Source organism: Balaenoptera musculus, chromosome 12 (assembly GCF_009873245.2).
Source record: "Balaenoptera musculus isolate JJ_BM4_2016_0621 chromosome 12, mBalMus1.pri.v3, whole genome shotgun sequence".
Classification (NCBI taxonomy): Eukaryota; Metazoa; Chordata; class Mammalia; order Artiodactyla; family Balaenopteridae; genus Balaenoptera; species Balaenoptera musculus.
The window spans coordinates 79,584,895-79,599,753 of NC_045796.1; the positions used below are offsets into that span (position 1 = coordinate 79,584,895).

At 45.7% G+C, this 14,859-nt stretch overlaps 1 protein-coding gene across 3 annotated transcripts in view; it reads left to right on the plus strand.

Annotated features, from left to right (window-relative positions):
• Positions 1-14,859, plus strand: part of IMPG1 (interphotoreceptor matrix proteoglycan 1) — a 108,184-nt gene that overhangs the window by 83,248 nt on the left and 10,077 nt on the right. For all 3 annotated transcript variants that reach the window (XM_036871858.1, XM_036871859.1, XM_036871860.1), the window contains one exon: positions 1,993-2,212. In XM_036871858.1, the coding sequence (XP_036727753.1) occupies positions 1,993-2,212 (220 nt within the window). The remainder of the gene's footprint in view (positions 1-1,992; positions 2,213-14,859) is intronic.

Below are 14,859 nucleotides of genomic sequence, written 5' to 3' on the forward strand. Positions count from 1 at the left end.
TACACAGTCATGGCTAGTGAAATTCAAGTACACAATGCATAGCACAAAGATTACAGAATTTCTGAAAATAAGAGGAAAAATATTTGTAAGCTTCATATAAGTTAAATCATTATGTAAATTAAAACCACATAAACACCAATGCTTCAGGTGAACTTTAAAGTAAAGACTTTGTGCTATTCCCCCCTCCCCCAAATGAGGTGAGTAGATATTGGGACAATCTCAAGGAACAGAGTCCCAGGGCACTGAACCCAGGTGTATTAACTAGGGTACATGCTGGGCTGCCATAATGAAGAGATCAAGAATACTGTAACTTAAATAGAGTACAAGTGTATTTCTCTTTCACTGGGTGGGTGGGACGGCTCTGCTCTATAACATCATCCAGGAACTCACAATCCCTTCATCTTATAACTTTGCCAACCCCAAGGGTGTTTCCTCACTCATGCAGCCAAAGCTAGGTCACCAGTTCATCCCTGTTTCCACTGTGAGAAGGGGAAAGAGAGGAAGCCCAGGGCAAGCAATTTCCTAAGCAAGTGATGCCAAAGTCGCTCACATCTCTTACACTCATATTCCATTGGTGGGAACTGGTCACGTGGCCACAGCTTGCTGCAAGGGAGGCTGGGAAATGTGGTCTCTACCTGGGCAGCCTCTTTCCCGTGAAGAAGAGGAGAATGATTTGGGAGAAGGGAGCAGCTAGTTGTCTGCACACTAGCTGAGGACAGGGAATTCCCACCAGAGGCCAAAGCAATGTTAAGACATAGAGAATGAGCCTAGTCAAAGTAGGTGCGAGAAAACAGGAGAGAGCGGTTCCACACTTTGTATAAAATTTCATTTTATTTTCACAATGACCTTGTGCGGGGGGGGCGGTTACTGGAAGGGGTACCAACATGTGGGTCTGGGTCAGAGTCAAAATTCTGGTGGGGTGGGGACAGGGGCAAAGGAAAAGCAGGTCTGGGCCAAGCCTGGGAGATTGTAGTTTGCATCTGTGCCCTCTCTGGGTTCGTGGGTGTTGGTTCATGAAGGAGAGGGCTCACTTTCAAGGCCAGAAACAAAGCAGACATCGCTGAGTTTCAGACATTTCTGAAAAGTGATCTCAAGGATGGTCGTGGGGACCTCCCTGGTGGTCCAGTGGTTAAGACTCCGTGCTTTCACTTCAGGGGGGCACAGTTTCCCTGGTCAGGGAACTAAGATCCCACATGCCATGCAGCGCAGCCAAAAAAAAAAAAAAAGGATGGATGTTGGATGTGGCTTATAAGAGACAGGTGTGGGAACGTGAAGCACAATTCTCTGGGGCATCATTTTGAAATTATTAAATTATAACTTGGGAAAGGTCCTTAGGGAACAACTTTTCTTCTCCCTCACAATTCAGGTGAGAGCACTGAGGTACAGCGGTAGTTAAGTGGCTTGATGGGGTCACACCGCTGCCTAGCGACAGTCACAGGACTGACACCTAGTCTCCTGACGGCCAAGTTCTCTGCTCTTTCCACTTCACCACATTTGTGTTGATCTGAAGCATCCTGCACAGACAGACGAGGTGATGTTTCAGCTGTTGTTTATTTCAATAGGTCATTTCAAATCGGTTGCTTCCAAATGGATGTCCTATTTACCAGGCATAGGTCAGTCTGCTCCTGGGCTCAGTTTGGAACACATTTTTATTTACTTGGATTTTTTTTTTTTTAATAACTGAACCTGGCATCCCTGCTTGGCTGATAGCATTGACCTGGATTTTTTGTTCAATCCTCTGTTCTCACAATTCATCATGAAGAAAATCACTGCCCATCCATCTCAATACCCAGGAAAGTGGAAATATGGGACATAATCACTGCAAATAGATCATTAAATAGTGGTGTTCTGGTCTCATGTTCAATCCAAACACAAACATAAAGAAGGAACTGAAATTTATGCCCCAGATAATGAAATGTGAGTATAAATGGAATTAGCAACAGCTGAGCACTTAGAACACCGTTAAGAGTAAACCATCTTTTATTTTTGCAGCTGGTTCCATATCTACGATCCAATCTTACGGGTTTTAAGCAACTTGAAATACTTAACTTCAGAAATGGGAGTGTGATTGTGAATAGCAAGATGAAGTTTGCTAAATCCGTGCCGTATAACCTCACCAAGGCTGTGCGAGGGGTCTTGGAGGATTTTCGTTCTGCGGCAGCACAACAGCTTGATCTGGAAATAGATAGCTACTCTCTCGATGTTGAACCAGGTAAAAGAATCCAACCCAGAAATCTGTGGGAGTGTTTTGGTTTTGTTTGTTTGCGCAAGCATGCAGTTCAACTTTGAGGCCACAACAATCAGTTTAAAACCGCACTTGACAAAATAACTTCTCGGAAGCTATGAATCAACGTAGTAGAAAGGTAGGGTCCTAAGACATGCAGGTTAAAGTTTTCCTACATCAAAAAAGCAAAGAGCAAGTATAGCTCTTGCTTCACAATCTGGGCTCTTTAGTTTCCCCACAGAACAAAACTTTTGCTGTGCTTAAGAGATTTTTTTTTTTAACATAACCCACAGCCAAGCTGATTTACATCTTGCCGGAAGTCAAAAGCACTTTCTCAGAGAACTGCAACTACCTAAGAAACCTTCCAGTTCTCTTCGTAGCACAATTCGGGATGAAACTGAGACAGTTTCCCGAGGAAAGAAAAATAATCATTAGACCAAAACTCAAACTTGGAAGAAAGCCACTTCACCATCACCCAAGAAGAAAATCATGTCCCTTCCCATTTGTATACCCTAGATCAGCTTCCACTTGTGCAGAGTAAAACAAAGTAGTTAAATGTGAAAAAAAACTTAAAGATACAGGGGCTGAGCCCGAAGCTACAAAACAGAAAGCAAACATTTGTTCTGATAATAAAGCATAGTGTATGTACCAATATAACCAGCTATGCCCAAATTGGGAACTGTTTCCACCATTAGCTTCAAAATTCTGTTTTCTAACCAATTAAAGAAAATGTTTTAATTCCCTGGAGCGCAAGGGGGGCAAGGCTCCAAATCTACTGGAAAAGCGACCTTGGAGTCATGTCAGAACAAACTTCCTAATTGGCTATGAATTAGTGAGGTGGATCTTTAACATCCTCTCTGGCTTCCTGGGGACTAACAAGGAAGGCAGAGGGAAAGGCCTTGGGCAAAATGCAAACAAAAAGGCTCAGTTGGGAGACACTTATCTTTGATGGAGCAGAGCCTTGAGCAACTTTAAGAAAATTGCCTCCTACCTCGGTAAACAGGATTATTAGAAAGACAGAGAGCCCGAAGGCACTGAGCATGGAGTGCTTACCTTTGAACGTACAAGCAGCTAAGCAAGCCCTCTGGACCCCTAAGAAAACAAAGATCTCCTAAATGCTAGTAAGATACTGCCTCTTCCCCTGAAAACTACCAGGGGATCCCTGCCAGTTAAAATCAGAAGACCAATTCTTTTCAGTCAATTGAAAACAGGAACATATATAGGGAGAACTTAGCATAAGAGAGACAAGGGCCCCGACCCCTTCCCATTTTTCCTCCCCAGGGAGCTGACAGGCTACTTAGAGACCCATCCAACAATAGGAGAAGGTAAAGTAAGGAGCCAAGTTGAGGCAGGGGAAAACTGGGCACCTCTTAGATAGAGGGCAGGAAGCTGGTAATGTATTTGCCAGGGATGTGTAAGGGACCCTGGGGACGCTGGAAGGAAGCACAGCAGAAAACCATGACCTTGGAGGGCTATGGTCCTGAACATGAATCCTGCATTCTAATGATGCCAAAAACTCTGCCTCTGTGCACCAGTGCGGAATTGAATCTCAGACACAGGGCTTTGGGTGAAGCAGAAAATAATAGTTTTATTGCTTTGCCAGGCAAAGGGGGACACAGCAGGCTCGTGCCTCTCAAAACTGTGTGACCCAACCTGGGCAGGAGGTGGGGTGGGATTTGGTGAGGAGTTTTATAGCAATGGTTCAAGGGCAGAGTTGCTGATAAGGATCGGGGTGTGTGCAGGGCCTGCATTCCTTTAAGCTGGCCTCAGGTGGTCTCTTGATGAGCTTCTCGAGGTTATCAACTGTGATCTTCCCCAGAAGGAAGAATGCTAACATCTTCCATTTGTTGGGGGTTTCAGTTCTGCAGAAGAGCTGAAAGATATTGTTATGTGTATCCCTTGAGGCGGAACCAGGACCCTGCCCCAAGGCTGCACTATTGTTTCTTGACTATTCTTCCCTTGTCTCACCATCCCCTCCCTTCCCTGATTAGCGTCTGTTTGAACCTGCCCTTTGGAACTCGGGGAAGGTCATGGAGGCTGGAGTGTATTCCCTACAAACAAGAAACAGGGACACAGAAAGGCTTCCATGCCCAGGAGCCCTACAGGGTCCTGTTCAGTTTCACTAACAGCAGCACTCCATCTTCACAACTGGAAAATGGAAATAGTAACAGCTGTGAGGGTTAGCCAACACTTAGCATAACATTCAACACACTGTAGTTGACTAATAAAAGTTAGTGGTTAATATTGTAACATCGTCATTAGCAACTTGACTAATAATATGTGATCTGAGGAGGGTACCAGTGGGAACAATGACAAGTACCATGACAAGGTATTTGTGCGGAGGTTCAACTGAAATTATTTCACTAATTTCTCACAACCAGTTTGGCTCTGTAGCTTTTCCTCTAAGAAGCCAATAGCAATAGAAATGAGATGGTACTAACATGGGTTCCAGTGCCTGCTGGAGGCAAATTTACACTGATTGATGGTAGAGCAAGAGGGGGGGGCCAGAGAGCACTGGGCAACCTGGGACATTACCTTATTTTACCTCTTCCTTGATACTTGGAGAATTCAGAAAAATCTGAATTTTTAATACGCTGGAACTCATAGAATTATTGAATGACTGGATGGATGGATGGATGGATGGATGGATGGATGGATAGATGGACGAGGTCTGCCAAGAACGGCTGTCGTGAGCCAGCCAGGACATGAGTAATGCCTAAACGAAAGGGTTGGAGGACAGCAGAATTAGAAAGCCAAATATGGATTTTATACAAGTTAAAAATAAATAGCAAAAAACTTTATGGATTCCTCTATATAAATCAAAATGGATAAATCTAATATCCAAAAGGGCTCCTAGTCATAGTGAGAAGACACTGTGCCATCTCCCAATGGGCAGGGAGCTGGAGAAGGTGGGAGGAGGCAAGGCTTCCTCCCTCGCAGCTGGTTTAGTTATTTCACAAAAGGCAAAGGGAAGATTCACCCATGTAGCCAGCAAGTGGCTGATGATTTTTTTTTCTTTTTTTTAAATAAGACCTTTATTTATTTATTTATTTATTTATTTATTTACTTTTGGCTGTGTTGGGTCTTCGTTTCTGTGCGAGGACTTTCTCTAGTTGCGGCGAGCAGGGGCCCTTCTTCATCGCGGTGCGCGGGCCTCTCACTATCGCGGCCTCTCTTGTTGCGGAGCACAGGCTCCAGACGCGCAGGCTCAGTAGTTGTGGGTCACGGGCCCAGTTGCTCCGCGGCATGTGGGATCCTCCCAGACCAGGGCTCGAACCCGTGTCCCCTGCATTGGCCGGCGGATTCTCAACCACTGCGCCACCAGGGAAGCCCGTGTCTGATGATTGATTGAACCTTACCATCTTCTACGTGTGTAACCCAAGAGAGTCAGCATTCATCCACCACGGTAATAACCGGTGAAGCTGTGAAAGTCCCTGCCCAAAGGCACTTGCCCTGTGGCCAAGGGTGGTCACCTTACAATGATGCTGGGATCAGAGCTGTGCCTTTTTCCTTCAAAGACCTTCTAATGAGCACTTTCTGATATGCTACTCTTAGCTGCAAATTTCTGTGAGTTTGGGAATCACCAGGGAGGGATCCCATAAAGAAGAAAGCACTGAGTTTTCCTTGAAATCCCATTTCATTGAAGCCTGAGGCCTGAATAGTACAGAGAAAGTGTGGGGATAGAGATGGATGTAGAGAATTCTGGTCCCCCTGGCTGGTCTCAGGCAGTGAGGAGGCCTGTGGTAGTTGGTGGTATGAGGGCTGGGCTGCTGGAGCCGCCATGAAGACAGCCAGCATCGTTAAAGAAACAATTACTCAGTGACATTTGTTAAAGATGCCAAGGGAGACCTTATTCCAGGGGCCCATCTCGATGGATGTAGGGACCATGGCAATGGAGTCTCACAGTGGAGGAGAGAGATTGGACCCAGCTCTGGGCACAGCACACGCAAGTGGGAATTTGTAGCCAAGGAGCAGAATGGGTCAGTGGATGGAATATTACTAAGAAGGAACATCAGGGGTCAGAGGGGATTCTGGCTAAACTGACCTAAAAGGATTCTTGCTGAAGGCAGGCCAGGTGGTCAGACACAACCTGGGAGAGAGCAGAGGATGAGGAACCTGATGATCATTTATATGGAAGCTGGGAGATTCTGGCCAAACCTACTTAACAGCTTTCACGCTAAAATTGGACAACGAAGAGACAAACACAGAAGTCCAAGAGTTGAGGCCGAGTTGAAAATTTTAGGGGATGCTGAGTTAGGGTCTGGTCAAGGAGAAAATCTTTGTCGGCACCAGAGCCGGAGAGGCGGGACACCAGCCACAAAAGTCTTGGTGGCAGTGGCCCAAGCTACCTTTGGAGGGTGGTCGCTGCTGAAGAGAGGGAAGTGGCCACCCAAGACGGAGAGGTGCTCGGGGACCCACCCAGACACAGACTCACGAATGCTCCCACCTTCGTTCTCACACTATTCACAGCCCTTCCCTGTTCACAGCCTGCTCCGATCCAAGCGGAGACAGCCCCAAACTCAGAACACTCACAACCGTTGCTTCTGCACAGAGTTCATTAATTTCTTACTTCTATGAACCTGCACATCTTATAAAACTTCTTGAAATGTAAAATGCCGATCACAAAAAAAAAAAAAAAAAGACACCTGTATACTTAGAGTATAGTCAAGTATTTCTAGCCTCAGTTCTCCTGTACAATTTTAGTTTGGGGAAATATGTACAAAACTAGTATTTTGATTGTAGAAGAAATGGGTGTCTGGATTTTAAAACAAATTAAGGGAGAATATGCATATGATTTTCAGTAGTTTTCTTCTTAATGCTTTAATCTAGAAGATGGCAGCTACTTTGCTTCTAGTTTTTCAGCATGTCTGGCAGGTCCAGATTTTCTCCTCATGGTGGTGTATTTAAGTGTAAGCTGTCATGGTGATTGACAGGCAAGCTGATTAAAACATCCTCCTAGTACATTCAACCAGTGCACCCAACTGCTCAGGCTGCCTCTCAGGTCCCCGGACCCCAAGTGATGATAATTACTTCAGCTTCCTAGAGAGCAAGGACTCAAATTCCAATACACGCGGCCTCTGGCTCTGTTGCCGGCATGGTCTTTCCTAGTGTCTAAGGCTCGGCTGACACTCAGCAGTGCCCATCCCCCAGCACGTAGCAAGAGAGGTCACAGTGTCAGGGCACTGACCATCAGAATCCCAGATAACACCCGAAGGCCATTTTAGCCAATACAAGAAGCCTCGCTGATTCGGGTTTGTTCATGCAAGTATTTGCTTGAACTTACTGGAGAAAACTCTCCTTGAAAGAGGATCAGAAAGGGAACTCTTGAGAGAGAAAAAGGGCAGCTCTGGAAATACTGTACATCTGGAATAAATACCTAGCTTGTCTACGGGAGAGAAGCCCAAGAATCTTTCCTTGGAAAATGGGGAACGTGTCCTATCATTTCAACCTTTTCCCAACCAGGATGGCCAAACATGGCAAAACTAAGTTACGGGGTGTCTTACCTCTTTGCGATTTTCTTACCACTTTCTTGGAAGAAACAGACTAAAACTAGGGCTTCACAACACTGGAGGGTCTCCCGCCTCAGGTGCACTGTCCCCCAGCCCGGGAGCCACCAGCCTGCCTCCTCCAAACCCCAAAATGTGAAAAGCATGAATGTCATACGAATAGATAGTGAGCATATGCCACAGTCTTATTTGACTCATTAATAAGGAAATTGTTAGATGACAAATCTGATTTAAAGAGGATATGGGAACAGGGATCTTATATAAACAGAGAACAAAAGCAAATGATGAAATCTAAATACAAAACAGAAAATACAATCATTATATCTTATCCACTTTCTCTACGATAGCTTCTAACTTTATAGAGTTGTAAAATGCCATAATCAATAGTAAATGGTAGGTCAAACCAAGTTACCTCCTTCTAGGAGTCAGCAAAGTGTTTCTTAAAAGGCCAGACAGTGAATATTTTAGGCCTTACGAGACAAAAGGCAAAATTGAGGATATTATGTTGGTGCGTATATAACCATGTGAAAATGTAAAAATCCAGCTGGCCGGCTGCAAAAATGCAGGCAGCTAGCCAGGTCGGCCCACAGTGATCCCTGTTTACCAGGCAACTTGTCAACAAGTTTTCTCCTTATTTCCAAATGTTGGGGGATTTTTCTTAAACCATCAAAGGTTTCCCAGCCTCTTGCTCTCTCCGGCCTTTCTCTTTGCCGTTACAGAAAAGTCGGACAAGTAAATGGCAATGCAAAAGCGATGTGGGACTCCTCTGTTCATTCATCCCTTCAGGAAGCACTTAGGGACCATCTGCCTAGAGCCAGGCGCTATTCTAGACACCGGACCCAAAGGTGGATGGAACCCATCTCTGCCCCAGGGAGCAAAAGGCCTAACAAGAGAGACAGAAGCATGTACAAAAAAAGTCAGAGACTCTCTAAACACTATAGTCAGGATATGAACAGAAATGTTAAGAAGCACAGAGCAGGGAGCAATTCACTCTCCCCAGGTGAGAGAATGTCACCGCAGGCTTCCTAGACAGACAGCCATAGGGGCCGGGCCTTGTAGAGTGGTGGTGGGCCCAGGCAAGGGAGGGTGAGGAGGGGCTATTCCAGAAAGGGCAGGAGGAAAACTCAGACATTTCTGGGAGTGGCGGGGTACTTCTTCCACTGTGAGAGCAGCTTTGGGTACTAAGTAAGGAGTAAAGATGCTCAGAATGGAGGAAAGGGAAAGCCAGGCTGAGGCAGTGTTACCCGAAAACTGGCTTCCCCTCTTGATGGGTTTCAAACCAAAACACACAAGCAAGTCAAAGAGCCAGAGAAGGAAGGATTTATTACTAGCAGCAGGTAAGGAGAACCCCAGGGGTCTTTCCCAAAGCAGGGTCTCCCTGAACAGCGAAATTGGGGAAGTTTTAAGCTAAGGGTACATGCATATTCATGAAGGGGCTTGGGTGGTGGACAGAGTCCAAGCTTTAGTTGATGGGCACACAAGGGTCAGAAAAGGTCAACGTTATCCTCCCTTAGGTTCCAGTTGATCTTGTGGTTGAGCCTTCAGGCTAATCTTTACTGCTGAAACAGAACTGGGAGTCTTTACAACAATGTTATCTTTGCTGTTGTTACTTCTCTTGCCCGATAACAGTCCTTTGTTCCTGCATTCTTTTGTTCCCTTAAGATCATTAATTACTGAGACCTGTTCAAGGGCAAGCATTGTGGCCAGGCTTAGATCACAAAATGGCTTAGGCCAAAAATGGCTTCTCTTATGTCAAGAAAGCCTTGCCTGGTTCTCTTTCTCCAGGGACCCCCATCCTACCTGTTCACTCACGTAAAGCCACTTAATTAACTGTTGCTCATTTAAAGCCAGGTTGTCTAAGAGCCCCTGTTCAATCTATTTGCATCTGCTTTAGGGTCCTACTTTTCTTTTCTTTTTCCTTTTCTTTTCTTTTTCATGACTTATGGTCTTTTAAAGTTAAACTTTAATAGAATTTTATAAAACTCACAAAGTCTTCAGACTAAGTACTTAAAGCATTCCCAAGATTATAAAATAAAAACACAGAGTTTATCATTCATAAAATACTGAAAATTTAGAAAATACTTAGTAAAAATATATACATAGTTACAAAGGGCACATAAACTAAGTCATTTAAAAAAGTCTAAGGGCAAAAGTTAATAAAATATCTTCAGGATATAAAAATACTCCAAAAAATATTTTTGGGGAAACCAGTTTTACGGAAATGGATATTAGGTGAATTGACTTCTAGCCTATGAAGTAGGTGTCTGGAGGCCGGGGGGGAAAAGCCAGTGCTGAAAGGATGCATTTGGGTGAGTAAACAGGAGATGGAAGTCATTTAAGTTGACAGTTCAGAGGTCATTAGAACCCTTTGCAAAAGCAGTCTAGTGGAATAGCAAGAGCAAGGCCACATTTCCATGAGTTTGGGATGATACTGAAAATGAGAAAGTCAACATGCCCTGCCCACCTCCTGTCTTACAACTTGGAGCAAGGTTCCAACCCTCCCACAGAGCCTGGGAGGTAGGAGGTGCTACCTTCCCCGATGATTACATTTTAAAGACGTGTCTCCCAGGTCCTGGAGAAATTCGGAAGTCAGGAGTCATAATTCTGGCAAGAACCTCTAAAGAGATTTACATCTCAAAGGGGCAGAGGGAGAATTTACAAGTTTTCTAAACTAGCTGCTCTTGATGCCGAAAACTCAGCCTCTGTGCACAGGTGCCGAATCAAATCTCAGAGTTTTGGGTGAAGTAGAAAAGAATAGCTTTATTGCTTCACCAGGAAAAGGGGGTCACAGTGGGCTCATGCCCCTCAAAACTGTGTCCCAACCCTCGAGGATTTGGTGAGGCGTTTTATAGCAGTAGTTCAAGGGCAGGGTTGCTGATAAGATTAGAGTGTGTTCAGGGCCTGCATTCCTTTAATCTGGTCTCAGGTGGTCTCTCGATACACTTCTCTTGTTCCTTTAATCTGGCCTCAGGTGACCTTCTTTGGAATGAAGAATGCTAGCATCTTCCATTTGTTGGGGGTTTTAGTTTTGTAAAGAGCTCAAAGATATTGTTATGTGTATCCCTTGAGGTGGAACCAGGACCCTGCCCCAAGGCTGTGCTATTGTTTCTTTTTTTTTTTTTTTTTTTAAACAGGCTTCAAATTCAGGACACTCCAGCGGTTTTTTAATTAATTAATTAATTAATTTTTGGCTGTGTTGGGTCTTCGTTTCTGTGCGAGGGCTTTCTCCAGTTGCGGCGAGCGGGGGCCACTCCTCATCGCGGTGCGCGGGCCTCTCACTATCGCGGCCTCTCCTGCTGCGGAGCACAGGCTCCAGACGCGCAGGCTCAGTAGTTGTGGCTCACGGGCCCAGTTGCTCCGCGGCATGTGGGATCCTCCCAGACCAGGGCTCGAACCCGTGTCCGCTGCATTGACCGGCGGACTCTCAACCACTGCGCCACCAGGGAAGCCGCATGTAGAGCTTTTATGCCAGTTAGGTGTGCAGGTTGAAGATTTCAAAAATGCAAAACTACATATAACTTATTCTGACTTATTCTCTCCTGAATTCCTAAAAATCCTCCTCAAAAACAGGCAGACCTCAAGGCTGGTAAATGGTAAATGTTGAAATTAACTACAGTCTGGCATCCTAGATGCTTCTAGCGAGAATGTGGATGAACTAACTCATTTTCTCTGGAAAGTGCATAATTTGTAAGATTCGCACTTAGTCACCAGCTCTGAGAAGATGGTAGATGTCACTCATCACAATAATGACAATAAAAATGGTAACAGCTACTGTTGATTGACACTGTTTTTTAATCTTAATAAGTAACTACACGAAGTTATTATTTCCCCCCATTACACAGTTGGAGAAACTGTTTCCTAAAACTGTAAGTAACTTACCTTTTACTGGTCACAGAGTCACCAAGGGCTGGAGCTGAAATTCAAAGGCAGCTTTGTGTGCTTCCTTCAACTCTACCTACTGCCTCTTTATAAAAAGGAGTCTTATCAACCCTCCTACTGGGTATACAGAGGCTGTTTAATCTACTTAGAAAAAGTGACAACACACTTCAGTCTAATTAATCCTACATGAACTGTTAGATTCTACATTTCACCAAGTGAAATTTCCTACAGTATTTTGTCATATTCTAGAATGCCAAAAAAACAAAAAATCGTTCTCTCAGAAATGGAAGTCCCAAACTTGCAAGTGTCCCCTTTCCGTGTACTGTTTATTGGCTCTGCTAGGAGTGTCCCTTCCGACCTGGGGCAGCCACGTGAATCCTCTTTCCTGGAGGCTCTCCCCAGCTCCCCCATCCCGTCTCCTAGGTCTCTGGCCCGTCTCCTGGGGTTACACTGCTGCTGCCCCGTGCCTCCCGGGGTGCCACCACAGGGATTTTCTGTTAATATCTGCTTCCGTCACCAGCTGGACTGCCACATACCTTTCACCCCTCTCCAGAGTTTCAACCTGTGCCCTCATCTCACACCCGAACCACCCCATGGAGCTTCCTTAAGACACTCCCAGAGCCCTTCACCCAACCCCTTCATGCAAACCCTCCACACAAGCCTGGGACTCAGCCCAGCTGCAGGGTCACCTCCCACAGCCCCTGCTGTCAGGCGTCCCCCTCCACATCCTGGGACACTCAGGCCCTAAGATCAGTGCACCCAGGACACCTCAGTTTAGCTGATACAAAAATGACTGAGCGAGAATTCTTCAACCCTCTGTCCAGGGTAAGACGTGTGTTTACCCTGGAAATGTTACTGAGAGCCTCCTATAAAGAGTTTGTGGTGGTTTTCTTGAGAATGGTGGAGAATTGAAATGAAACCCTAAGTTTCTTCATTGCATGCACCTCCAAGCCAGAAAGAAGTCCCATTAATAACTTACTCAATTCCACAAACGTGTGTTAAGCTGCAACCACGTGCACAGTACTATGCTGTGCGTTACGTATCATTGAATAGTTATTCTCACTCTAATCCTACCCTTTGGCAATAAGTCATAAGCGAAATATTTTTGGCCAGTAATAAAATAACAATAAAACAATAAACATGAACTTAAATGTAGATTTTTTTAAAGTTCTTTTAATCACTGAATTGCACCACAGTTCTGGAGCCCGGCTAAAGCTCCGGATGCCTTTGTTCCAGTAGGACACCTAGAATGGGAGATTTCTGTTTGAGCTGGAGGAACGTTAGTGATCACCTGCTTTCATTACCCCTTTTTATAGAAGGGAGAAATGAGACACAAAGATGTTAACCTGCATTCCCAAGGCCACAGATAATTGCCGGGAACCAGCTCTTCTCGCGCGGGGTGCCTTCCTGGCGGCCTCAGCGTTGACAGCAGGGACGAACAGCTTCACTCCGCGGCAGGTGCAGCCAAGCCCAGAATGTTCTCAGGACTTGGGAAAACAAGCCCGATGGGCCTATGTGGAAGGTGAGGTTCCCCGCACGAACCCCCAGAAGGGCGCCACATTTATTCAATGACTAAGCACTCAGCACCAAGCACTGAATTTAAATGATATTCACGCCTTAAGAAGGGAGCAGTCAGACGACCAGAGCTGCATTAGGATTTCCTGGGCTCTAGACCCTTTGCCTTCATGGATATTAATTTTAAACATTAATATTAATAGAAATCTTTAAAATTATAGTTTATGTCTGCGGTGGTATAGAGACAAATATAATGCAGATTGGATTATATTAATTTTTTTCTTCTGATTTTAAAGAATTTAAAACACGTTCGCGAGCCCCTAAAAGTACGGTGGGCTAGTGCGTCCCGTGCCCTGCAGATTACCATTGATCCGGATGTGTGAGGTTGTCATTCCCTGATGCCCCAAGGAAAGGAATGACACGCCCTCCTCCCCACCAACAAAGCTGGGACCGCAAAGCCTAGGTTGTTCGGGGGTTAGGGGACTCCAGCTCCCCACTTCTCTCAGACGTGAGGCTGGGCCGCGGCCTCCTCGGAACTCCGGGGCCCTGTCTCTGCCTTTTTGAAATGGGAAAAGATGATCCAGGAGTTTGCACCACATGCCCCAGCCGGCCAGGTCCGATCTGCCGCGGTGATCACGGCGTCCTAAGGGCTCCATCAGCCATTAGGCCCCCCGAAGCTGCTTCTGCCACCGCGCCAATTCCTGGCGGACCTCGCCTCCCTCCACCGGTGCGCTCCGCACAGCGGCTTTTAAGGAGACAAAAATCAGTTCGGGCTCTTATCATTTCATCCCCTGAATCTATTCCTACTTCTTTTGCTATTGAGCGCCATCTAGCGATCACTAGGTTTCATCGCATTAAAGTGTTAAAAAACAAACAGGAAGGAAAAAAAAAAAAAGTCCACAGCAAAGTCCTCACAGGCCCTCAGCCCCGGCCAGACCAAACGAAGCCTGAGTTCCAGCCATACTGAACTGAAATCCTGCCCTAGGACGGGACCCGATTAAAGGAGATGCCTCACTTCCGGTCTAGCACGTGAGTGTTAGGACCGCGCAAGGGAAGGGGATAATGAAATGGTAAAGAATGATGAAGAACAGGGCAGAAAGGCAATCAATACTCAGCCCCAAGGATGCGGGACAAGTGACGGGACGATCTGGGGGGGAGGGGTGGGTGCAATGAACCGGAGTTAGTGACAGGTGAGCCTGAGACCCTCAGAGGGCTGGCGGGAAACAAGAGTCTATTTTCAGGCATGAGTGCACTTGGGACCAGACACAGAGGGTTGGAAAAAAGACAGTCTTGGACCATCAGGAACCTATGGATTTATAAGCTGCTTGATGACCTGGATCGTAATCTTTTTAGCTATAACTGTAAAGTGCTTTCAAGTGTCCTCTGCAGGCAGGGGATATTCATTTAAATGCGTTTTGATCACATGAGGTAGGGCTGAGAGACCACCTTCCTCAGTCAGCAGCTGGGAATACTTTTCAAGACCTTGGAAATGCACACCAAAGACATGATAGAAGCCAATCCAGGGGAGAAACTGATACATAAAATGTGCTTGCTCTGGAAATCTCAAAATGATCCAAGCCCCACATGGCAGCTCCATTACTGCAAGTCATGTTCATTGCTGTCACATTTGAACAACAGAAAGAAATGTGGAGCCACCGTCTGTCAGACTGTGCTTTCTATAGGGAAGCTTTCTGCCTCATGAAGGAGCAGTGGCAGACAAGGGTTTTGAGCTTG